At 35.8% G+C, this 24,821-nt stretch overlaps 1 protein-coding gene across 1 annotated transcript in view; it reads left to right on the plus strand.

Moving 5' to 3' along the window:
• GALNT3 (polypeptide N-acetylgalactosaminyltransferase 3) overlaps positions 1 to 19,225 on the plus strand; it is a 44,825-nt gene extending 25,600 nt beyond the window's left edge. Inside the window, exons 3-11 of the mRNA XM_040644327.1 lie at positions 568 to 740; positions 5,013 to 5,162; positions 7,030 to 7,264; positions 7,749 to 7,866; positions 9,362 to 9,562; positions 12,224 to 12,355; positions 12,564 to 12,665; positions 17,110 to 17,262; positions 18,145 to 19,225. Coding sequence (XP_040500261.1) covers positions 568 to 740; positions 5,013 to 5,162; positions 7,030 to 7,264; positions 7,749 to 7,866; positions 9,362 to 9,562; positions 12,224 to 12,355; positions 12,564 to 12,665; positions 17,110 to 17,262; positions 18,145 to 18,267 — 1,387 coding nt within the window. The 3' untranslated portion in view covers positions 18,268 to 19,225. The remainder of the gene's footprint in view (positions 1 to 567; positions 741 to 5,012; positions 5,163 to 7,029; positions 7,265 to 7,748; positions 7,867 to 9,361; positions 9,563 to 12,223; positions 12,356 to 12,563; positions 12,666 to 17,109; positions 17,263 to 18,144) is intronic.
• Positions 19,226 to 24,821: the final 5,596 nt, after the last annotated feature.

The following is a 24,821-nucleotide window of genomic DNA, read 5'->3' on the forward strand; positions in this document are numbered from 1 at the left end:
AAAAAACAGATTTTATGGTAAGCCATTTTTTCCCTTTTGGTTCAAGTATAGATTAAATTGATTTTAAAAACTTGAAAAGAATTACATACTTAGGAAAATAAGAATCTCTGCAAAGATGAATATTCATTTAATAAAGTTGCACTGTTTAAAAAATTGCCAAGTAATAAGAAAAATGGATGATTTCTAGAAGGAAGGAGAAAAACTTGGTTATTATTTGAACAATTACAAGTATTTGCCATTTTTACAGGTTGTCTCACTTGTAGGTTTTTTTTCACTTTTTAAAATGTTATTTGTGTTTTAGAACTATATTGTTGAGAAAACTTGCAATAGCATATTTTAATGCTTGGTGTGTTATCTGTATCAGTGGACATGATCTCTGTGTAAAAAAAAGTTGTTGTGATTTATTTATATTTACATAGCATTAAGATCTACTTACATAGAAAAAATTTGTCCACTATTGTTCCAATGGTGATAAAGGTTAAATAATGATAATTTTAGTAATGACATAGCTGTGAAATAAAGTAATAAAATTCATAATTGTTCTTCTACTTCTTTGACTTCTTCTAGATGTATTGAACAAAAATTTAAGCGCTGTCCTCCCCTGCCTACCACCAGTGTCATAATAGTTTTTCATAATGAAGCCTGGTCCACGCTGCTTAGAACTGTCCACAGTGTGCTTTATTCTTCCCCCGCCATACTGCTGAAGGAAATCATCTTGGTGGATGATGCTAGTGTGGATGGTAAGAAAGCACATGCAAATTAGATTGTTTCCCACGTAAATCCATGTGATGTTGTCCAAAGTCTGTTTTATTTTATTGTACTCTCTGTGTGCCACCTCAGAACTTGAATATAATACCTTGAATGGTAGGTATGATGGATGAAAGTAGACCCTAAGGGTGTCCAATGTCTAAATATTTTAGAGTTCAGAAATGTATGAAGTGCCATGATTCATAACTTTGAAGTACTCAATGTAAGACTTTTATTGTAAGGCATAATGGTTAAGAATACAAACTTGAGCCTTGACTCAGGCTGCCTTGGTTTGAATCCCACTCTGGTCCTAACCAGCTGTGTAACTAGGGCAAATTCCTTAATCCCTCTATGCCTCAGTTTCTTTCTCTGTAAAATGGGGAAAATGCCATATTTCATCAAATTTATTGTATAATGCATCGTTAGTTTATTTCCACTTGAATAAAACCCCCCACAGCCAATTAAACAAAGATGCCATTGATTATAAGTATCCAATTGGGCAGCTTAAAATTGAGGAAATACATAAGTAGCGCATAACTGCTAGGGTTCTTTTGAAGATTAGATGAGTTAATATAAATAATACATTAATTAATAATATAAATGAATAGTTAAAAATCATTGCAGAATCACTACATTCTGTTTTATTTTGGCTACTAAATATTCCAATATTGTTTACAAAGTTAGCTAAAGTCTTTAATGCATTTATACTTAAAATTATAAGTCAATTGTCAGTTACTAAATTATACATTTTAAATTGGAATCACAAGGCCAATCAGACAAATACCCTAAGTTGTTAAATTTTCAAACATTACAAGTATTTTAAATACCAATCAGATACAGATTATTTCAATGATCACAAAATTTATTCCTGAATGAGTTGAGTTTGGATCCAAATTCTTCAAGGTCAGATTCCAACTCCAATACTAACTAGCTGTTTCCTCATCTATAAAATGTGGATAGTAACACTCTTTCATCAAAATCCAAAGCAACACCTATTTTAAGATAAACCATTACTTTATGTACTATGAAAAAAGAAAAAAAAGATACTGCTTATTAAGTGACATGTCATCAATAACAAGATTTATCCAGACTTAAGAAATGATAATATGTGACTAAAGCACAAAATTATTAACCTGGCTTATTTAATTATTTCTACATACAATCCTAAATATTTCTATAATTTCAAAATATCATGAGTGAACTGAGATTATTTTTTGAAGTTACATTAACATCTAGGTGCAATAAGGTTGCTTATCACCAGAGATTTTTGACGTGGATGTGAAACCTATTCACCAAATGGGCAAGTTTTATAATTCGAGTCACCTCCTTAGGGGACCTAGGGGATCTGCATACAGATCTCTGACTTGAATTTCTAGTCCTCTTACCCAGGTTATATCACCACTTAATTATAATCAACTAATTTATTTACTGCTTAAAATGATCTGAATTTTTTCTGATTCTTTCTACTTTGTCTGAAGTCCATAGAGTTTTAAGTGACATTTGCTTAAGTTCTGCATGTCTCTCATAGGTTTTGTTGTGTAAAAAAAAAAAAAAAAAAAAAAATTCCTGCTTTGGTTTTGTGAGCTTTCTTCTCAGATGATTTTTTATTTTTTTCAAGCAGTGAGAAATTAGGGCCACAGTAAGGCTACTTGTAGTAAGACTTCAGTTAAAGGTGACTTCTATTATTGTGCAAATAAAATTAATAGACTTAAGAAAATCGGAAAGAAAAGTGGTGGCCCTGGGTGGCTCAGTTGGCTAAGCCTCTGCCTTCAGGTCTGGTCATGATCCCAGGGTCCTGGGAAGAGTCCTGCATCCGGCTCCCAGTTCAATGTGGAGTCTGCTTCTCCCACTGCCCCTCCCCCTGCTCGTGCTCTCTCTCTCTCTCTCTCAAATAAATAAAATCTATTTTAAAAACTAAATTGATATCCAATTATAATCTTCCTATTTCATTTTAATTTTTCTACTTCTCTCTTCATCAGTCTAAATAAACATGTTTATCTAATTATATCCATGTCAGAAATTGATTTTGAAATCCGACATTTTCATATAATATTATTAGCTCATTTCTTTTACCTTCAGAACTTTATTTTTGATGATCGTGGTGGACTAGATGCATTTTATTTAACCGTTCACCTTCATTCACTCCACAGTGTTAGTATATATCCCACTGTAATGAATATCCTTGTGTTTGATATTGTCCTCCATTTGAATTGTATCTTTGGGTAAGTTAAACTGCTTGTTCAAAGGGTCTGGATATTTTTATAATTCCTTATAACAATTAATAATAAACTTGCAACAGTTTTCTTGGTGAGGGATATCTTTGTATACTAATGTAATTAATTTGTCTTATTGAATAAATGGTCTATCTAATGAGTACCCACTGTGGAAAATGTGTCTCTAGTCACTGTAAAGGAGTATGTGAAGTAGAAACTATAGTCCCTGATTTCAATTGGTTTAGGGAAAAGCAGCAAAAATATGAGGATAATCAAGTGAAGAGATAGGTAAGTCCCAATGATAGTAAAACTAAAGATAATCAACATTTTCAGAGTGTGGCCATGTGGGAAGCCCTGTCTTAAATGCTTTATTTGTTTAGCAATCTTTTGTTTTATCCTCCCAGCAATGCTGTGAGCATGTTATTATCCCCATCTTAGATATAAATTGAGATACAGGTAAAATAAAATAACTAAAGTCACGCAGCTAAAAGTAATTGGTGCTATAAATAGATAAACCCAGGCAATCTGATTTCACAGTTATGTGCTCTTAACCTCACAAAAAGATGGGTACAGATGGGGACTGAATTTAGGGGCCAAATAAAAATTTACAGGAAGTTCAAAAGTTGTGGGTAAATAAAAAATTCCTTAACGGATCAAACAGTGGGACAGTTTACTGAAGGAATATGTAGTGACTCCATTAAAAAAAAGAAAAAGAAAAAAATCAATCCCCATAAGGCGTTCGAAAAGTTTTTATATAATATTCTATTTTACAAGTCAAGTCTATGGTGAAAACAGGAATATCCATGATTTATATTTAAAGACAAATTACAATCCTGCTTGTCTTTCAGAGAATTAATTCTGAGGTACTTAGAAGGTATTAAAAAGTTAGTCTATTACTCTGTGGAAACAATGTTTAGATTTATTTTCCACAGAAGTTGTTCCTGGACTCTCACCTCCTTTATGAATGTTTAAGCTTTGAACAAGCAACTCATTTATCTGTACCACTGGAGAATAGAAAAAAAAAAAAACAAAACAGGACCATATCTAATCACAGATAAAGTCATCTGTACTTGCTTCTCATATCTGGCAGAAGCAAACATCTACCCTAGCACATATATTGATGTTCTCAGCATTCCCAGATCTTTTTAAGGCTGTACTATGGGCCTAAGAAGGCCACCTGAGGAGCTATATTATATACTCGACAAAGACTCATGAATTTAATAGTGAAAAAGCAGACTTAAGAAGTTGTTTCAAGATATAAACAACACCTAACTGATATGATTAATGTGTTTTCTTTTACCTACTGTTTTAACTCTTATCATGTCTCTCATCCAAATTGGAATGTTGAATATCTTAAATTATATACCCATTAATCAGAGTTAGCCCGTTTTTAGCTTCATTCCTCACTTACATGCTCCTTTCTTCTGTCATATTTTTACCAGAAAAAAGTTGTGTGTCAGGGGACTCTAGAGCTTTCAAAAATTTTATGCTGACTCTTTGTAAAAATATTTCCAAACTGCTGTAGCCTTGGACTTTCCTATTTGCCATTTTCCTCAATGTTTTGGTTTTAAATTATTTTCATCACTCCCTAAGTATCAGAGAATCCTTTTGATACTTGTCATTTTACTTTAAATTTCCAGATTTAAATCCCAATTTTAAAAAGTGTCAAATATGTTTTTGGCCAAGTTCAGTTTCCCTCATTCCCTTAGCTGATATTCTTAGACCCCTAAAAGTGTCTTTTTAATCCTGTGGTCTACTCCGTTTGAAGTCGCTGCTTTCCCCCAAATATATTTATTGATATTGCATGTACAGGATTAGTCTGTGTTATAACGTTTTGTGTTACAGTAGTTTAGAAGTTAAGATTTGCATATATAGCTATTTTTTTCATTAAAGAGCTAAAGATACAATTTTCATCTTAATGGAAGAATGTGTGCAGCTGTTAAGATGACGAATGTGGAGATATCATTGCTCTGTGGTTTCTTTATTAGCTTTAGTGTGTTATATGAGAATATAAACTTAGGAGGAATTAATCCTGATATTTTTTTCTTACAGAGTACTTACATGATAAACTAGAAGAATATATAAAACAATTTTCTATAGTAAAAATAGTCAGACAAAGAGAGAGAAAAGGTCTGATCACTGCAAGGTTGCTAGGAGCAACAGTTGCAACAGCCGAAACGCTCACATTTTTAGATGCTCACTGTAAGTATATATGTATAGACATAGTTGTAACATTTTCCCTCTGCTTCCCTCTAATTTAAAAAGTGAAGAAGCCTTTTCTTTAAATGACTAATTGTATTTTCTTTAACATCATTTTCAACTGGTGATTATAGCAATGACAGCCGAAGCAGATTACAGCTTGAGTAGGAACCTCCTTTAACTTACATGGAGTTCTTACCTCCTCTGTGTTTTAGGCTCCTCAACTCCAGTATCCTTCACTGACCAACTTCCCCAGCAAGTTATCCTTGCCTGGGCTTTTTTTCAGATGCTCTTTCTGTCAAAAAAAAAAAAAAGTGTTTTTCCTTATTATTGTTGATTCTTACAGTTTAAAATAAGTCAAAGTTTTAAGTGCAATCAATTCTATCTTTAAACTTTTTCCTGGTCCTGATACTTTGAATTTTTGTATTTGAGTTCTTTTTTCAAAGATTTGCACACTGTTCTTGTGGTACCCCCTTCCAATTTTTTCTGGCATTTTTTTTTCTATGAATATTGTCAATTTTTGTTTGTTTTATTGCTACTGTTTTTTTCCCCCTTTCATTTGTAATGGTTTTGTTCTCCAGTGTCAATGATTTTAAATAAAGTGTGTAGCATAGAACATTTAGCATTTTTAGAGTCCGTGTTTAAAGGGCATGTTAGGGATTACTAAAATGTCACTTAGTCCCTCAGCTGTAAATTTAGTGGGTTATACTCTTTGTATGAGTATTTAGTTTTGAATTGAATTGGCTAGCCCTTAGATTATGCTTGACCTGGCAAATGGTTTTGGTTATGCACGTGTTGTTACAGAGGGCTTTGGGATCTGCTTGAGTCTCTTTAGAGCTGTCATATCTAGTACTCTCTTTATACCTGGCTCTTAAAGGAAGAGAAGTCTGAAGGTAATCCAAGAGAGGTGTTTTAAACAGGAAATGGTTCATTCTCCTATATTTGCTCTCCTGGTCCAAAATTACAATTATGTCAGACTGGGCATTCTTCCTCTCAGGTGAATGTATCTGATGGATCTCCTTGATGCCAAGTGGTCCTCCTAATAACTGCCAAACTCTGCCTGATGGGGAGACCTGGGTAGGACTGAATCTCCCGAATTCTGTGTGTTAAGTGAGCCTGGCCAGGCCCAGACTTTTTTATCACATTCCTTTGCCCCCACTTTCCAGTAGGGCTGGGGCAGTTTGAATGGTTTTTCTGCAACTGCTGAAATCAAAATATTCTGATTCCTTGACTTACTTTCTTCTAAGATGCAGTCAGAGAAATGAGGATTTTGATTACTACATCTTATTCAGGGAGACAAGTTTATGGAAATCAGAACACTTCTGGGGTTAGATGGCACGGATCAGCAAAAAGTTACCTTTGGGGGGTGCCTGGATGGCTCAGTCTGTTGAGCGTCTGCCTTCGGCTCGGGTCAAGATCCCAGAGTCCTGGGATTGAGTCCCACATCAGGCTTCCTGCTCAGCAGGGAGTCTGCTTCTCCCTTTGCCCCTCACCCCGGTCATGCTCTCTCTCTCTCTCACTCTCTCTGCCTTTCTCTCAAATAAATAAATTTAAAAAAAGTTACCTTTGACTCATAGCCTGTTTCAGAGGGAAACATATCATCTGAAAGTTAAATACTCCAGCGTCATTTTACTTCCTAAGGTTAAAAAAAAAAATCATCTTCTGTCAAACTTTCCTAACTATGCTGAATCTTGCTTCACCCTTTTCACTCTACCCTCATCTCACCATAAGAAACCTTGAAGAAATCTCCTCAATGTTAAATAATCAAAACACAATTGACTCTTACTCATTTCTCTAAACTGTCTCCAAAAAACAAAAGAGAAAACCCTCAGTGTTTTCATTGGATTGATTAGAATTATGTTCCTTCTAGGTGAGTGTTTCTATGGCTGGTTAGAACCTTTGTTGGCCAGAATAGCTGAGAACCACACGGCCGTGGTGAGTCCGGATATTGCATCCATAGATCTAAACACGTTTGAATTCAACAAACCTTCTCCTTATGGAAGTAATCACAACCGTGGAAACTTTGACTGGAGTCTTTCATTCGGCTGGGAATCACTTCCTGATCATGAGAGGCAAAGAAGGAAAGATGAAACCTACCCAATTAAGTAAGATGATTGCTCTCAAAGTCTTACATACAGTTCAGTTATTTAAATACGAACGCACTCTTTGCTTTTTACAGTTTTTGCCTCCAAGGTAATTCACACTCATGAAATAAAGAACACACACATTCTATGTAGGGAATAGAAAGCCATTTATGTATATACTTACTTATGCATGATACTACCGAGTCGGAAGTAGAAGTGAGGTTTTTTGTCTTCCTCGTAATCATTGCTTCAGAATCTTCAGGCTTGGTTAGAAGACACTTCATAATTTTGTTCTGCTGGGAAAGGGTATTTAAACTACTTCCCTTTGCCCCTGCAAAACTTGACTCTGAAGATAACATTCTTAGTTTTTATTAATCTATGTAAAACCTTTGAAATTGTGATCTCTCTTTAATTTGTTTGGGGATTTGATTCAGTTACTTTTTAAATAAGTTCTTTTTTCTTATTTAATTTTTATAACAAAGTTTGACAATGGATTATTTTTCAGAACACCCACTTTTGCAGGAGGCCTTTTTTCCATATCAAAAGAATATTTTGAATATATTGGAACTTATGATGAAGAAATGGAAATCTGGGGAGGTGAAAATATAGAAATGTCTTTCAGAGTAAGTTTATAAATATAGTACATATTAAACAATAAAATACACATTTTATTCTAATTGATACAGGTTATCATAGATGTATGCAGTCTTTACTTTTTGTGCTTCCTAAAATTTAATTGCTAGAAATTTTAGAATAAAGGTATTTCTTTTAAAATGTAACTTAATATATTTACTTTTGCTGCCAATGTAACAAGAGGAACTGGTTAAACGCCTGTGTCCCCCCAATAGCACCAATTAATGCACTTGTAGCTACTGAATTCCAGCCAAGATAAATATAATTCAATCTAGTGCTTCAGGAAATGAGTTGATTATCAAGGGAGTCAGAATGGAAAAACATTTATGTATAATTTTAAAAAGACATTAACTCTTTGCATTAAATGAGCTCTTGTTTTCCTATGCGTATTAAAAGTTAATATGAGAAACAAAGCAAAAACTTTGGATGATCTCCACATATACTTATTTGATTTCATGAGTTCATTTTCTGCAATGACTCTGTCATTCACTTTTCATCTTTTAGACTGGAATGTAGTGGGAAAAGAACTGAACGAGGAGTTAGAAGATTTAAGTTTTAGCCCTGGCTCCATCACATAATGGCAGTGATGATCTTAGCCAAATTTGACCTGCTCAAGCGAGGGGTCTTTTTTTATTCATTTAAGTATTCCCAACCCCGAACACATGTTAGATTTCAGGCACAATTTGTTGAATTAAAAATACCACTGAGTTTTCTCATTTGTTTAAAAAAAGAGAGAGACTATGACCTCTTGCCCTAATACTAGCACAGACTATTAAACATGTCTTCATTTTAGATTTTTTGCTTAGTGACTATTTATGGCAGAACTGATTGCCAAGATGTTTAAGTGAGTAGGTATTGATTTAATAATTTTCCATTTTATTTAGAGTTAATGCAAATAAGTTTTTTGACCCTCTATCTCTAAATAGGTATGAGGTTTTTTTTTATAGTGACCAACTACTTCACGAGATTGTACTTGGGTATTATGTGGAATTGTTTTCTTAATTACAAAATTGAATATATGGGGGGTAAATAGAGTCTGACTTACTCCAAGACTGCTAGTTCCTGCCATAGAAGAGAGAATCTTTGGTTCAGGTGAAGTGGCCATGTAACTTGTATAAGAAGATAGAAGTCAAATACGAAAGAGCCTTTGGTCTTTGGTATATATTAGAGAGCTTGCATAATTGTTTGCAAAAAAAGAAATGTGGGGCTTTGTTTTTATGAAAAGATCTGGAAATGAAAGATCACTATTTTGTTAAATTACTTTCTGAAAACATGCCTTTGTTCTTTAGTTTTTGTACTATTTCATAAAATTGTTTTTTATATTTAAGAATTTAAGTTGAACTGACAGGGGACAGAGACTATTTGTGGTTATAATAAATTTCTTTTCTATATTTTGTTTTTATTAGTATCTTAAAGATGAACTTAAAAGCAACACTTTGGTTTTTTAAATATACTGTAAATTAAACAAATATCATTAATTATCAGGTATGGCAATGTGGTGGGCAGTTGGAGATTATGCCTTGCTCTGTTGTTGGACATGTTTTTCGCAGCAAAAGCCCTCATACCTTTCCAAAAGGCACTCAGGTGATTGCTCGCAACCAAGTTCGCCTTGCAGAAGTCTGGATGGATGAATACAAGGAAATATTTTATAGGAGAAACACAGATGCAGCAAAAATAGTTAAACAAGTAAGTTAGAGCTAAACAGTTAAATTACAATAAGAATCCACACCAAATTCTCATATTCTTTTACTTATTTGAGTCAGTTCAAGGACAAAAAATTGTAAAAAATAATTTTTGAAGTTGGTTTTTTTAACTCAAATATATAATTTATTGATGCCAGTTTTTCCTCTTTTTAAGGAAAAATCAAGTAAACTAGTTTTTTAAAAAATTAGGCATTCCACTTGATGTTACTCTTTAAATATGGAAGATGTTTAGTTTTTGTAACTGCCTTGGTTCAGGATTTTCCTCAAAGTAAGATTAAGTGGAACCACTTTTAACTGGTTTTAGGTGATACGATTAACACCTAAAGAGAGGTGCTAAGTGGCATTTTGAACTGGGGATGGAGACAGTGTCAGAATGTGGCAGGAAAATAAACCAGGAATATCAAGTCTTTTTTTTTTTTAATTTTTAAAAAATATTTTATTTATTTATTTGAGAGACAGAGACAGAGAAAGAGCATGAGCAAAGGGGAGAGGCAGAGGGAGAAGCAGACTCCCTGCTGAGCAGGGAGCTTGATGCAGGGCTTGATCCCCGGATCCCTGAGAGCATGACCTGAGCCAAAGGCAGACACTTAACCATCTGAGCCACCCAGGCACCCCAAGGCTTTTTTTTATTTCAAGTTCTGGTTCCACTGCTTGCTGGAGGGGTTACCTTGGCAAAGCCCCTTTGAGACTGTAGAATGGGATGACACTTCATAGGGTGGTTGAGAGGTTGGCCCAACATGGGGTGTGTGTTCAGCCAACCTTCTCCCTGCTTCCTGGGCTTGAGAGGTGAAATACTTGCCTATCTACCGGAGTATTTATGAAATAAAGAAGTACGGGGGCTCCTGGATGGCTTAGTCGTTAAGCGTCTGCATTTGGCTCAGGTCATGATCCCAGGGTCCTGGGATCGAGCCCCGCATCAGGCTTCCTGCTAGGCAGGAACCGTGCTTCTCCCGCTCCCTCTGCCCCTGCTTGTGTTCCCTCCCTTGCTCGCTGTCTTTCTCTCTGTCAAATAAATAAATAAAAATCTTAAAAAAAAAAAAAAAAGTACGTGTTCACGAATGTATGGCACTGTTGTTACGGACCTGTCACAGATAAAAGCTCTTTCGAATTGTGACGCTTAATACATTGGCCATGAGGTCCAACAGGTTCAATATTGTTTGTGCTGAATGAACTAGATATTCTAGGAGTAGGGCTTCAGTGAATGGCGCCTAACTCTTTGTAAGAAACAGTGCTGATTTTCAGGGGGTATATATTGAGATTAAAGGGCATCAACATTCTGACTGTTAAAACAAAAGGTCTGGTTACCTCTTTCCAGCATTTCTTTGGTCTCCAGTGTCTCCCTGTAACATGTTAGTAAGATGCAAAGTCAGAGCAGTACTGGATTTGATCACTATCTTTCTATCTAAGGTCACCAGGACAAATTGGGCAGACTGTGTCCTGCACACGGGGACTTGGCTAAGCAGGGAGAGGGCTGCTAACTGCAGCTTCTACTCCCTTGTCACCAACAAAGGGGCAAGCGAGCCAGTAAACCCTTCTTTTTACCACAGGGCAAACAGATCTTGTGATAAAATGCGTAAGTTAGCCAGAAGTCCTTTAGAGCTTTACACTTCTTGCTAAAACCCCTGGATTCAAGACAGTGATGTTGGCAGAGAAAATATTTACCTTAATTGAAATGGTAAGCTTGAGTGTTTAAACTTTTTATTTATCTAGGTACCAAATATAATTTTTCTTTAAAATTTTGCCTATAGACCAAATACCTTTTCAGTTTAATAGTGTTCTTCAAAAAAGTTTTTCTTAGTCTTTTTAAAATAAAGGGAAATAAAATGCAATTGATTAAAAACTTGCCTTTTTCTACTGATACATTGTTTTTGTTAAGGAGTAAGTAACACCCTTAAAACTAGAAAAAAAAATATGCCTGATTGTGTTGTCTTTTGTAGTCTTGACTAGAGAAGATATAAATTACATTGTATTAGCAACTCTTTCTTTTCTTTCTTTCTTTCTTTCTTTCTTTCTTTCTTTCTTTCTTTAATTTTTTTGAAAAAGAGAGAGAGTGCGGGGGGGGAGCGAGGGGGAGAGGGAGAATATATATAAAATATATAGAAAGTTTAAATACTTATGCTTATCATTTCAGTTACGGTAAATATTTTCTCTGCCAGCTTCAATCAGTGCAGAGCCCAAGGTGGAGCTTGATCCCACGGCCCTGAGATCATGACGTGAGCTAAAATCAAGAGTCATGCTTAACTGTCTGAGCCACCCAGGTGCTCCAGCAACTGTTTATACCTGCTTCCTCACACCTCACTTCACAGATCATTTTTGGCTGTAAAATTAGGATCAATTTTGGATTCTCCCACTACCATTTCTCTAGAGATCTTTGCCCCAGTAAGGGAGGTTTGGTAGCCCAAAGAAAGAATAAAATAGCAATATGTCCGCATCCACAGTGGTAACTTGATTCTCTTTCAAGGCAGAAACAAGCAGGGGGGCGTACTTGTTGCCTGAATAAAAGGTGAATGCAGTTAAATTGCATCTTGCATTTTGGCCCAGAGTTCTTTTTAAGACCCAAATATAAATACAAATCAAAGCATTTGAACGCCTTTATCAGTGCTGTTTTGATTAAGCGTTCTTTCTACTTCTCATCTTTCTCCAGAAATCATTTGGTGATCTTTCAAAAAGATTCGAAATAAAGCATCGCCTTCAATGTAAAAATTTTACATGGTATCTGAACACTATTTATCCAGAAGCATATGTGCCAGACCTTAATCCTGTTATATCTGGATATGTGAGTATTTTCCTGCTCCTTTTTACTTGGTATATGTCTCGCCACAAACATTTACGTGGTTCGGGGAAAATTGCTGGAATACTTTCTGGTTTATGGCTTTTGAGATTTTACATTACTACTTATTAATACTGCTTCCTGAAGTTAATTGAAAAAAAAATATCAACCACATAGATTAAATTTTTTTTATAACTTGACAATTTTCCTTTAGATTAAAAGCATTGGTCAGCCTCTGTGTCTGGATGTTGGAGAAAATAATCAAGGAGGCAAACCGTTAATTTTGTACACGTGTCATGGACTCGGGGGAAACCAGGTGAGCCCTGCATTAAAAGTCCTCTCTTCTGGACTGACACAAACACAAGTAGGTTGTCAGAAGTCCCAGACCAGCTTTGTATTCAAGTAAATGGCTGTTTAAAATGTTTTAGGTTAAGTTTGGCAATTAATATTAAAGTTGCTGAGTACTTGATATTGACTTTCATTCTGGCTCTGAAGACCCTTTGAAGTGGCTCACCCACTCAATAGAAAGGCAAATGAGAAAATAATAGAATAAAGCCATTTGAAATTAAAAAACGGGACCTTCTATGTGGATCTTTGATGTTGGAGGACTACTGGCAAGGTGATTTTGCAAAATTATACATAAAGGCTGTATTTACTTAACTGCATTCAATAGCAAATTATATTAAGTGTTAATACCAAAAGAGCAGTATTAGGAGTTATCTTTGCGGGTCACGGTATCTTTTCAATATGCTGTTAAATAAGGGCATGTTCTTGATTATCCTTCACTGATGATGTATCTGCTTGTTACCACTCTTTGACTGTTTCAACAATCAAGACTCAAATGTCAATGTCACTATTTGGCCTACTATGGGTACAGAACTTATGAAAATATCATTTCTAATATTTAGCTTCCTTGCCTTGCCTTTTACAAGTTAAGAACTCCTGGGAAGATTGGACTCTCTCATTTGTTCATTCAACAAATTTACTGAGTGACCCCTGCATGCCAGATGGATATTCTGCTGAGTTCAAGCACTTTAGATCCTAACTCCTTCAGGAAATCTACATTTCAAAGCCAGTGGTTACAGTCAGCATGACAGGGTCTGGGCTAAAGCATTCAGAGTGCCTCAAGATAGGGTCTGGGCTAAAGCATTCAGAGTGCTTCAAGAGTATGAAGGAGGGCGTCTACATGAATTAGACTGGGTGCCCATACATTTTCCTCGGAAAGAGGTCATTTGAAAACATTTTCGGGAAAGGTGCACAGGAGTTAAGTGAGGTGGCTGTTGGGAATGAGAACAGGATGAGAAGATTATGAAGAGGGGGGTACAAAGGAGAGGAGCCGATATGTCTTTTTTCTGTGAATTGCAGGTATTTTAATAGAGAATCCAAGGTGTATGTGGAGGATTTTTGCAATATTAAATGTGATGTTCCTATTTTAACAGGATGGAACTTTGGTGATGTCAGTTTTAAGAAGAAAGAGTCTCCTCTTTCTATCTCCTGGTCTGTCCTCTTCCATGTTTCTTCCTAGTCATTAGCCTCAGCTTAATCTAGTTCCAATCCCTGCTCATCCAAATGAACCAGTCTACTGAGGATAGGTGACGCAGATGCCCAGAAGCCATAGCTAGTGAACAGGACCCCTCACTGGGGGACTAAGGTACAATTCTGAAATGGGATGGAGATACACACACACAGGTATATACACATGCATATATAGCTATATACCTAGATACATACATCTCTACATATATGCATGTGTGTGTGTATACACATACATATATATTTTAAAATTTCCTTCTATATGTTAGAAAAAAATAATTATATAAATAATCACATTCTTTTGGAAATAACACTGGACTATGCTAGTTAAAATTAAGTTTTTGGACAATGAGAAATTTTTTGTCATTTGTAAAAATCTTATCCCTAAATATAAATATTTACAGATTTTTCTCAGGCTTCCTCTAGCATGACATTTATTTTATCATAACAGTTGAAAATATCTTATATGTCATTTTATATGTTTTTCTCTAGTCATTGCCATAAAGATGTTTTTATAGTCTTGTCTCTAAAATAATTTGTAAATTATAAATACAATATAGCTGTCTTTTAAAAATTCCCTTGGGAATGAAGAAGTAGTTCCCATATTCTTTCAATAAATATTTGTTTGGCGCCTATAATGTCACTTGCACTGTTACAGTAGTGAAAAAGGCAAAATCTCTACCTTGTGGAGCTTGTGTTCTTGAAGGAGAACGAAAAAAATATGTAATTTTGGGCATAAAGAAAAATGAAGCAGGGTAGGTGGATAATATGAACATGGAGAGTGGGAGAGAGGTTTGTGTTCGGAGGTTCAGGAAGACCTCTTTGAGAAGGCGACCTTGGAGCAGAGGCCTAAAGGAGTTGGAGAGGAACGGTGTTCCAGGAGAGGAGCATCCTGGCAGAGGGGTGCAAGGATAGAGGCCAGTGGCAGGTCAGTGGAGCAGTCAGAAAGCCAGTGTGGCTGCAGCAGAGTGCTCTAGGAAGACAAGGCGGGAGACAAGATCAGAGACATCAGTAAGAGGCCAGGTCATAGAAGGCTTTGCAGGCCTCCCCTAGGAACTTGGATTTAATTCTCAGTGTGATAGAAACCATCTGAGGGATTTGAGCAGGAGAATAGTATTTCCCAGTTTATATTTTAAGAAAATGACTCTGATTTCTAGCACTGTAATACAGCCATCGATTTTGTTTTGGTTTATTTCCTTTAAATTTTTTTTCAGTCAAGCACTGCATTTAAACTGCTTTGCAAATTTTAGTTCCTTGAGTACTAAACGTTTTTGAGATATCATACAACTTGACCATTTCTTTATTGCTCCCTTTTACTGTTTTGACCAGATAATATTTGTGTAACATAAAACTCCATTGTAACAGTATTTGTATATGCCACGTAACAGTAATATTTTGATAATGTGATTATATTGACCGATATACTGGTGCAGTGCAGTGCGAGTCATTATGGCTTTGCAACACTGAATGCTTTGCTTCTCTGCCTTCCTATTCCAGAGTATTTGTCCTGGTTCTAGATTATGTCTCTCTATTGTTCCCAGCTAGCTAATTATATATTCTTTTTGGTTGCCTAAGTATCTTCAACTATTTCATATTCCTTATAACTTGCCTTTTAATGATTTTTTTAAAAAAAAATAATGTGGGTGAAGTAAAATACTGGACAGACTTTCCTACAAAATGCTGTTTTCATGATCTACACTCATTTTCATTCAATGTCTCCATCTGAAGAACTATGAGTTATATAAATGATGGATATATTTGTGGAAGGAGCTAAATTAAGCATGAGGCCAAGACCAGGGGAACTCAAGATTAATTCAGCTAATGTTTGTGGAGTGCCTACTCTAATACACACAAAGGGTTTAGAACAGCCCCTGCTTAGCACATAATAAGGGCTCAATAAATATTAGTGCTAAGACTAATTATTTCATTATTGAAAATCCATTATGTTCACTTATTTTATCTTTGGAATGTCAACATTATGGAATATTTGATTTGTAATGGATGTTATTACTAGATACGCTGCCTGACTTTGGTCTATGGTGAAGCCAGCTAGCTACACACACAATTCCAATAGAGTGCTGTAAAAGTTATTTCTGATGTACTATAGGAACCCTGAAAAGGTGTAATTTTGTTCAGTGGGAGAAGCTCAGGGAAACTAAAGAAGCAAAGTAACATTTGAATTGGCTTTTCAAGGATAAAAAGGAATTAGCTAGGTGGGGAAGGATCCAGAAGGATATTTCAGGCAGAGCACAGTAAAGGAGTCTTAGACTTATGGAGGAATGTATTCTACATTGGTTAAATTGTGTGAAAAGAGCATGGTGTACAGTTCGGGCAGTGGGTGATGTAAGATTGAAAAAGGAAGAGTTCATGTACTAGTTAAGGAGTGTGAATGTCCTCTTGGCAACAGTAGCGACTCACTCAAGTAAGGGAGGGAGGACATCGAATCAGTGTTATGAAAGACTAACTGGCAGCAGAGTGAGATTGCAGGTAGCTGGAATGTATTACAGTAGAGATTCTGAGTGCTGGAGTAAGAGAAGTGAGGTACAGAGCAAAGTGCAATGGTGACATGTGGGAGGGAAATTCAGTAGAACTAAGGGGCTAATTAACTGGACATATGGAGAGAGAGAAACATTAATCCTAGTAATAACACCTAAGATGAATTAAAAGCTTATCATGTACCAGTTATTGTTCTGAGTCTCTTATATCTATTAGCCCTTTTATCCTCATAACCCTCTGGGGTAGGAAAACTATTAAATTACCCATTTTACAGGCAGGGAAACTGAGACATGGAGATTACCTCATTTCCTGTTCCTAGTGTGAACAAAAATGCCACGAATTGAGATGAATAAGAGAGAAGGAACACTTGTGGAGAGGAAGAGGCAGTTACTGTGCCTCTTGCTAGAAGTTTCCAGGTCCTTTTCTGCGGCGTACGTATCCTAGCTAACTTCCATTCCACCTGATAACTTCCCATTTCTGAATGGGAGGAAGACAGTACCTTCTTACATAACTACCTGCTGCTGACAGGCTGGAAAAGAGTTACAGCATCTTCTGTCGTAAAAGCTCAGCTTATATTTCTAATACCTGTTTTTATCGTATTATTTTGTTGAGTGACTTCATTATTCAGTGAATTGCTGATTTTTTAAAAATTATAATTATTGGACCATTATTTTGCAGCTGAGGATACAGGGTGAGGATACAGGTCAGTAATAGCATTCTTCTTTTCACAGTATTTTGAATACTCGGCTCAACATGAAATTCGGCATAACATCCAGAGGGAATTATGTCTTCATGCTGCTCAAGGTCTTGTTCAGCTGAGAGCGTGTGCCTACAAAGGTCACAGGACAGTGGCCAGTGGAGAACAGATATGGGAGATCCAGAAGGTACCTCAGTGCAATTAATTCACCCCTTTCTGTAATTATTTTGATTAGCTCTAATTGCTTATCTGGGAAAATGCATGAACCATAGCATCTTATTGTTATCCATCAGAATTTCTCTGTCTTTGCTAACTTTGTTCTCGTGTACATCTACCGATTTGATGAGATAATGTATCTATGAATTATATGCTCTTAGAAACTAGTTGCTTAATGAAAGCCTGATTTATATAGATCAACACTTTTGTGAATTATTAATAATAGTTGCTCATATTTGTCTTTTTAGAGTTTCTTACAGTGCTTCTGGCAACAGTCACATTTTTTTTTTTTTTCATGGTAGGGAGAAAAAAAATCATTATCTTTTTCTCACCTACAGTGATTCATTTCTCCTGTTTTAGTACTTTTTTTTTAAATGAATTTAGAATTGAGAGAATACATAAAAGATCTTTTCTGTTTTTAAATATACGTGTTAAGGCTTAGCTGGAACATAGCAATTCTCACCTAAAAAATGTTTTGTGCCCTACTGGAACAGTAAAGGACTGATTTTTATTACTTATACTTTTTTTAAAGAGTTTGTCACTTATGAATATACCAATGGAATGGTTCTTATTTGAAAACTTGATTCAGACCTTACTCTCTATACATCTCTTTATTTATATAATACCTCCGTGAATTAAACAGTAGTGGCATAAATGGTATTGTTTACACCGGAAACCAACAAGATTTTATCAGACAAGTCTGATCTGAGAAAGACTGAAAGATAAGAACTGTGTACATTTGGTGGGTGAGTCTCCTTTAGCTTCGATGAGACCATAATGTAGTTTTCCCGATATTCATCAGTTAACCATGAGCCTTGAAGTTTAATTTCTGTTGTGTTTCCTTTTATTCTAGGATCAACTTCTATATAATCCATTCTTAAAAATGTGCCTTTCAGCAAATGGAGAGCATCCAAGCTTGGTGTCATGCAATCCATCAGATCCACTCCAAAAATGGATTTTTAGCCAAAATGATTAAGTGTTCCTTAAAATTAAGGAGTTGAAAAAGGAGATATTCTTTCTCACAAAACTGTGACTAGGCATACACTGTAGTTTTTGAAAATTATGCAAAAGCAGCTAATTGTAACTTATTCCAAGTGCATTTTTCTTATTTATATCTTAAAATGTCTATGTAGCACTGCTACAGAAATCTTTTAAGTTTCCGTTTCAAAGCACAATAACTAATAATACCAAAGACTATTTTGAAATGTCCAGATGTAGGGGAAGAGATGTTTACAGTATGATGAAAATAATTTTCTAAGTAAAGTGATATTTGTGTGTTTTGTACACTTAAAGATATGCATAGCTACATTCACACACTCACAATTTAAAATATTTCTTCTAGTTTTCTGGGGGGAGGGAGAAAGATTTGATACCATATTTTTTTAACTACATAGAAATGGATCAATGAAGGTCAAGCATTGGCCTTTGTGTACAAACCAGGAAATTTTTATAGATCTAGAATTTATTATATAAAAATACAAGTAAACTTTTTTGCCTTTTATTTACTATCTGTCATACGTTTCCTTAAACATGAAATTAAATGAATAAGGAGAATATTTTTAACACTTCAATATCTTGGCAAATTTTAAAGTATTTTTTAGTCTGAAACCCACTTGACTTAAAGCACTTAAATCTTGCTTAAAAGATAGTTCTTAAATAACTATACTGTGTGTTTTCCCAAAGCAACTAAAAAAAAAAAAAACTATAAAGTACTATCTGTTGAAAAGGTGTTTTTTTCCTTTCTGCTAGTCCTTTCTTCTTACCAAAATTCACTAATCTTGAATGTTTGAGAAATTGAATTTCAAATGCAGAATACTTGAGTCATTTAAAAGCTAGATTTTATTTGTTACTGATTCAATTTAGATTGTCTTTGTAAAGAATTTTTTTCATCAAAAAAACCTATGTGGAAAACACAATAAAATGAATCCTTATCACTGTTGTAATTATTTGATTTAAATTTCTTTCCTCTTTTGGATAAAAGATATAATTCATATTAGATGTGGGGAGCATGAATTTATACTTGGTTTAGGTACCTATTGTAGAGCCATCAGATACTTAAGGAATACTCAAGTATTTCGTGGTAATGGCATAAAAAATGGGGAGTGGAGAAGATTCTATGTTAGATATTTTGAAAATTTTGTACTAATTTCTGATATTCTTTGAGCATCTGATAGAGTAATTTTTAAAAAATGTGGTGCCTACATAGATTTAACACTTTTCTTTTTGGTCCATTTTATATAGAGAGCTCTTGTGTTCTTATAAGAAGTGAAGTATGATTGGCTTCATATTTTACATGTTGCTGAGCCTCAGTTGTACAAAGAAAAATATTTTTAAATTATTGGTCCCATCACCTCATTGTTGTAACTTTGAATTTGCATTAAAAGACTCGCATTCTTGGGGACTTGGGGTGCCTGGCTGGTCCGTTAGGTGACTGACTCTCGGTTTCTGCTCGGGTCCTGATCTTGGGGTTGTGATCTCCGGTTGTGAGGTTGAGCCCAGCATTGAGCTCCAGTGTCAGGCTCTGCACTCAGTGCAGAGTCTGCTGCAGATTCTTTCCCTTCCTTCTCTCTTCCCCTCTGCTCCTCCCCAACTCGCATGCCCTCTTTCTCTCAAATGAATAAATGAAATCTTTAAAAAAAAAAAAAAGACCTGCATTCTTTAATTTATTACAATGCCAACATTTATTTCAATTCAACTAACATTTATTGTATGTCTAACTCGTGCCCAAAGTTATGGCAGGCAGAATGAGTCTTATATTGCCTTTGAGCTTAGATCTTATGGAGCAGAAAGACAAATAATTTTGTAATAATAGGGGCACCTGAGTGGCTCAGTCAGCTAAGCATCTGCCTTTGGCTCAGGTCATGATCCCAAGGGCCTGGGATCCAGCCCCAGGTCGGGCTCCCTGCTAAGTGGGGAGTCTACTTCTTCCTCTCCCTCTGTCCCTCCCCCACACTTGTGCTCTCTCTCGCTTTCTCGCAAATAAATCTCTAAAAAACATTATTTTTGAAATAGCATAGTAACATTATGATTTCTATTTCATGATATGACAGCTTATTATTCATATTTGGTATTTCTTTAATAAGTAAAGATATTTTTATTACTATAGCTAAATATTAATATGTACTGTGAAATATACACTGATGCCCACTCACATGCACCATTTCTGTTTCTCCAGCTGTTACTGTAGAGAAAACATCCAGGAGCAAATACTGCTCTTAGAGTTCATTATATCTCACAACAAATCCTCAAAGATGTTTTGTAAATGAAAATGTATAAAGCATATTTTTAAAAAAATTCAAGTGCCCTCTGTGTATTAGGCATGTGTTCTCATGTCAAGACTCAACCAAAATCTATATAGATTAGTTGGTTTTCTTATGGCTGTATTAAATGTATTAAATGTATTAAATGCAAAGGTAGAGTCCTTCTTACCTGATTTGGGAGCCTCAGGCTGTTGTTCACGTGTCCTATAACTCATTTCATTAGGGATTTACCCTTCCAGATAGAGGTAGTATCTTTTACGTCTGAGTTTTGAAACAATGCTAACAGGAATCTATTTATGGAGTCTGGTTGCCATCTACCTGAGAGATTTGAATATACATAAGTGTGAAATTGTGGATCTCTTGCTCAATTTCAAGTGACCATGGCAAATGGTCTAATTGCTTCACAAGACCTGGCATGTTGCCTTCATTCCAGAGGACTAAGCCCTGAGAACTCTAGATTGGTAAGCTACACTGCCAAACCTGCTAGGGTTAACCTGATGGGTGGTTCACTTAGAACCAGATGTGACTAGCCACGAGAGAAAATACATAATATACTAAAATTACAACCAGTAATGACAAACTTTTAAGTCCCTATATTGCCAGATAATTGGCCTTACCATTAGACAACTTAATTAAATACTATGTAAGCCATCAAAATATAATGTAGAGGGAGCTGTTGTTTTTGAGAAAACAAAGTTGAATGCCTTGGGATAACAACAAAAAAAAGTCATTTTTCTAAAAATCCTAAGTTATGTGTGGATGAGAACTATACAAGAAAAAACATATCTCAGAAGATTCTGCACTCGAATTGCTTCCAATTTACTTTTAAAACAAAACAAAGGATCTTCAGACAATGCATTTTTAGTGTGGTTTGTGCAGGAAAGATGTTGCGTAATTCTCATAAACCAATTCATACTCAAAAGGCCTTGGCCTTTCAATGGAATGTTTGTGAAGAAATTAATATACATACAATGTAGGAATGAATGTGTGTGTTTTAAGTTAAAAGTATTGGAAACATATCTTCCTTTTATGGCTTTCTATTTTAACTACATTTTTCAAATTATCAGCCGCTTATCAGTCCAGCTGCATTGGAGAAGAGCTTTTTCTGCACACACGTGTAGTCACTATTGCTCTTCAATATTCAACAATATTTAGGAAATGTCGTTTGTGTTTTTGTGATTGTAGTAGGCATCAGGGACTAATGATACACAAAGTTGTCCTTCAAGGAGTTTACGGTCTAGTAATGATTGACAATGATACTTTGGAAAGAAATAATGCATGATGAGTCAACACGTCCAGCCTACAGTGAGTCCATAGCCAGGAACGAGAAGAGAAAAAACAGTGCCTTGTATTTTAGAGGTAAATAGCTGGAGTAATACTTCTTAAACTTTATTGTGAACACTGATCTTATTAAAATGCAGATCCGGATTCATTACGTCTGGGTAGAGCCTAAGGTTTTGTACTTTTTTTTTTTTTTTAATTCTGTATTTCTGGTAAGCTCTTAGATGAGGCCAAGGCTGCTGGTCCTGAAACTATACTTTGAGTAGAAAGGCTACTCATGGAACCAATGCCTAGGATTCCTTGAGATCATCACAGTGACTTCCATTATGCTTTACATCCGTGATTACTTCAGGCATCACCATAAAACAGTGCCCTCTGTTATCCTCTGTTGCCATTGTTCTCTGGCAATTCCCACATCTTGGCCATTCCCTAGCTCCATCAATTCTCCCACCTTGTCCATCGCCTTCTACTCTGCCAGCTTCTACTCCTGTTCTTTGATCAAAAAACTCCCTTGTGTCAACAGCCTGATCTCTGAAAGTTCTTTTGTCTGTCTTGCCTTAACTTAAGCTGGACATCTATGGATACTTCTTATTCCTATCTAAGCATTGTTGTTTTTCGTTTTCTAACATTCTTCTTGGGCTTCAAACTGAGGATTTGAAGTAGGTGTGTCCTTTCTACAAAAATGCCCCATGAAGACCATGCCATGTGGATATATTATCCTCCACCTTTTCTAGCTGTTGTCAGCTACACATCTATAGGTCATTTCTCTTGATTCATTCCCTCCACTCATTAAATACTTCAGTTCTTGTTTAACTTTCCTTCCCCCTACTTCTATCATGCTCATGGGTGACTTCAATGTCCATGCAAATGACTCCAGCATCTGTGCTCCAATCACTTGATTACCATATTTCCTTCCCTCAGCCACACCCTCTCTTGGCATCACTAGTAACCATTTCTTCACTGACAGATTGATCATTCATAAACTCTCTGACAACCACCTCCTGTCCTAGCTCATTCATACGAGTTCTTCCTTTTAAAAAACTTTTCCCTACCTCTTTGAGACCTCCAAACTATTGATCTTGTTATTCACTATCAACCACTCTAGTCCACACCTAGCTGCTGAGGCAGAATGGTTTCAGTTTTTCATCATCATAATAATAATTCTCTACCACTCTCAATTCACATGTTCTGTTCTCCATCATCATTACTTGAAAAATTCCCGATCCTGGATAAATCCAAGTATTTACAAAATATTTGCATCCTCTACCCCTGTATCCTAACAGTTTTCATCCTGGGATGACACCTTCACCATCATCATTCTGGAAATACATCTCTCTCTCTCTCTCTCTGTCATGTTAGTCTCCAGTCTCTGAATTCTATGCCTTCCTCCTCTGCAGTTTGCTTCCTCATTTTGGAGTATACCATGTGGTAACTTTCTGGGGGAAGGGTTCAGGATGCATACTTTTTTTTTGAGAACTTTATATCTGAAAATACCCTTATTCTACCCTCACATTTAATAGGTTGCCTGAGTATAGATTTCTTGGCTGGGAATCATTTCTTTAATTGATATTTTGAAGATATTGATCCATTTTCTTCTAAATTCCCACATTGAAAAATCAATGAATTTTTGATTTTTGATCCTTTGTTAGTGATCTTATTTTTTCTCTCCGAAAACTTACAAGTCTTCTATTTGCTCTAATGTTCTGAAACTTCATATTGAGAGTTAACATTGCTTTACATTTTTCTGTGCTCCTTAAATACTCATGCCTTTCAATTCTGAGAAATTTTCTAAATATTTCTTAATTTTATCTTTTATATTATTAGTTTCTTTCTGGAAATCTTATTATATCAGACCTCTAATATATTGATCTTCTAATATATTTGGAAGGGAATTTTGCTCACTTTACCCCATGTCTTTGCCTATTCTATTTTCTAGGAGGTAGTCTTTTTTTTTTTAAGATTTTATTTATTTATTTATTTATTTATTTGACATAGAGGGAGATAGCCGGCGAGAGAGGGAACACAAGCAGGGGGAGTGGGAGAGGAAGAAGCAGGCTCCCAGCGCGGAGCATGGAGCCCGATGTGGGGCTTGATCCCAGGACTCTGGGATCACGCCCTGAGCCGAAGGCAGACACTTAATGATTGAGCCACCCAGGCGCCCCACTCTAGGAGGTATTCTTGATCTATTATTCTAAGCCTTCTATTAAGTTTTTAAATTTCTATAATTTGTAATTCCCATGAGCACATTCTTATTCTCTGAATGCTTCTTGCATAAGATTTCGTTATACTATATGAATGCAATTTTTTCCTTTATCTTTGTAGGAATATTAATGATAGATTTTTTTTTAATTTTAAAGTTTTCATCTATTTGCATGGACTGTTTCCTTTGACCTGCAGTATTTTTCCTATTTGTTTTACTCTCTGCATTTCATAATGCATATTTTCCTCAAATGTCTGGTGATTCTTGCCTGTTTATCTTCAACAGAGGAGTTTTGAATGCTTATTGGAAATGTCTGTAGTGTGGGGAGGACTTGTTGACTGTGGTCTGTCTTGTAGGGTGACTTGATGGGCCCATTTTACTGGGAAACAAAATGACTAGTCAGATTCACAGAGAAGAATCTTCCAATCACTTTTCTGGAGGATGGAAACCTAACTGCCACTGGGAGAAGAAGGCTTTCGATATGAGACTCCTGTCCTCAACTGCGCTTGATGTTCCCTGTCTAGAGGCCCTCTTGTTGTTCACTCTCCAGTGAGTGACTCTCTAGGTTTCTTCTTGGGTATCAGAGAGCATCTAGGGATCAGACTGGTGAAGCTGTAGCTAGTTCTCCTCTCCCAACTCCATTTTCTCCCTCACTTCCACAGGCACCTGGTACCACCAGGTCTTGACCCTTTAAGTGGTCTTGCAGTACAAAATGGATGGATTACTGCCTTGCTTGCTCCACTACTAGCTTGGGATGAACCTTTCTTCATTCTGTTGGCATTCACTACT

This window comes from Ursus maritimus, unplaced genomic scaffold (assembly GCF_017311325.1).
Source record: "Ursus maritimus isolate PB19 unplaced genomic scaffold, ASM1731132v1 scaffold_1, whole genome shotgun sequence".
NCBI lineage: Eukaryota > Metazoa > Chordata > Mammalia > Carnivora > Ursidae > Ursus > Ursus maritimus.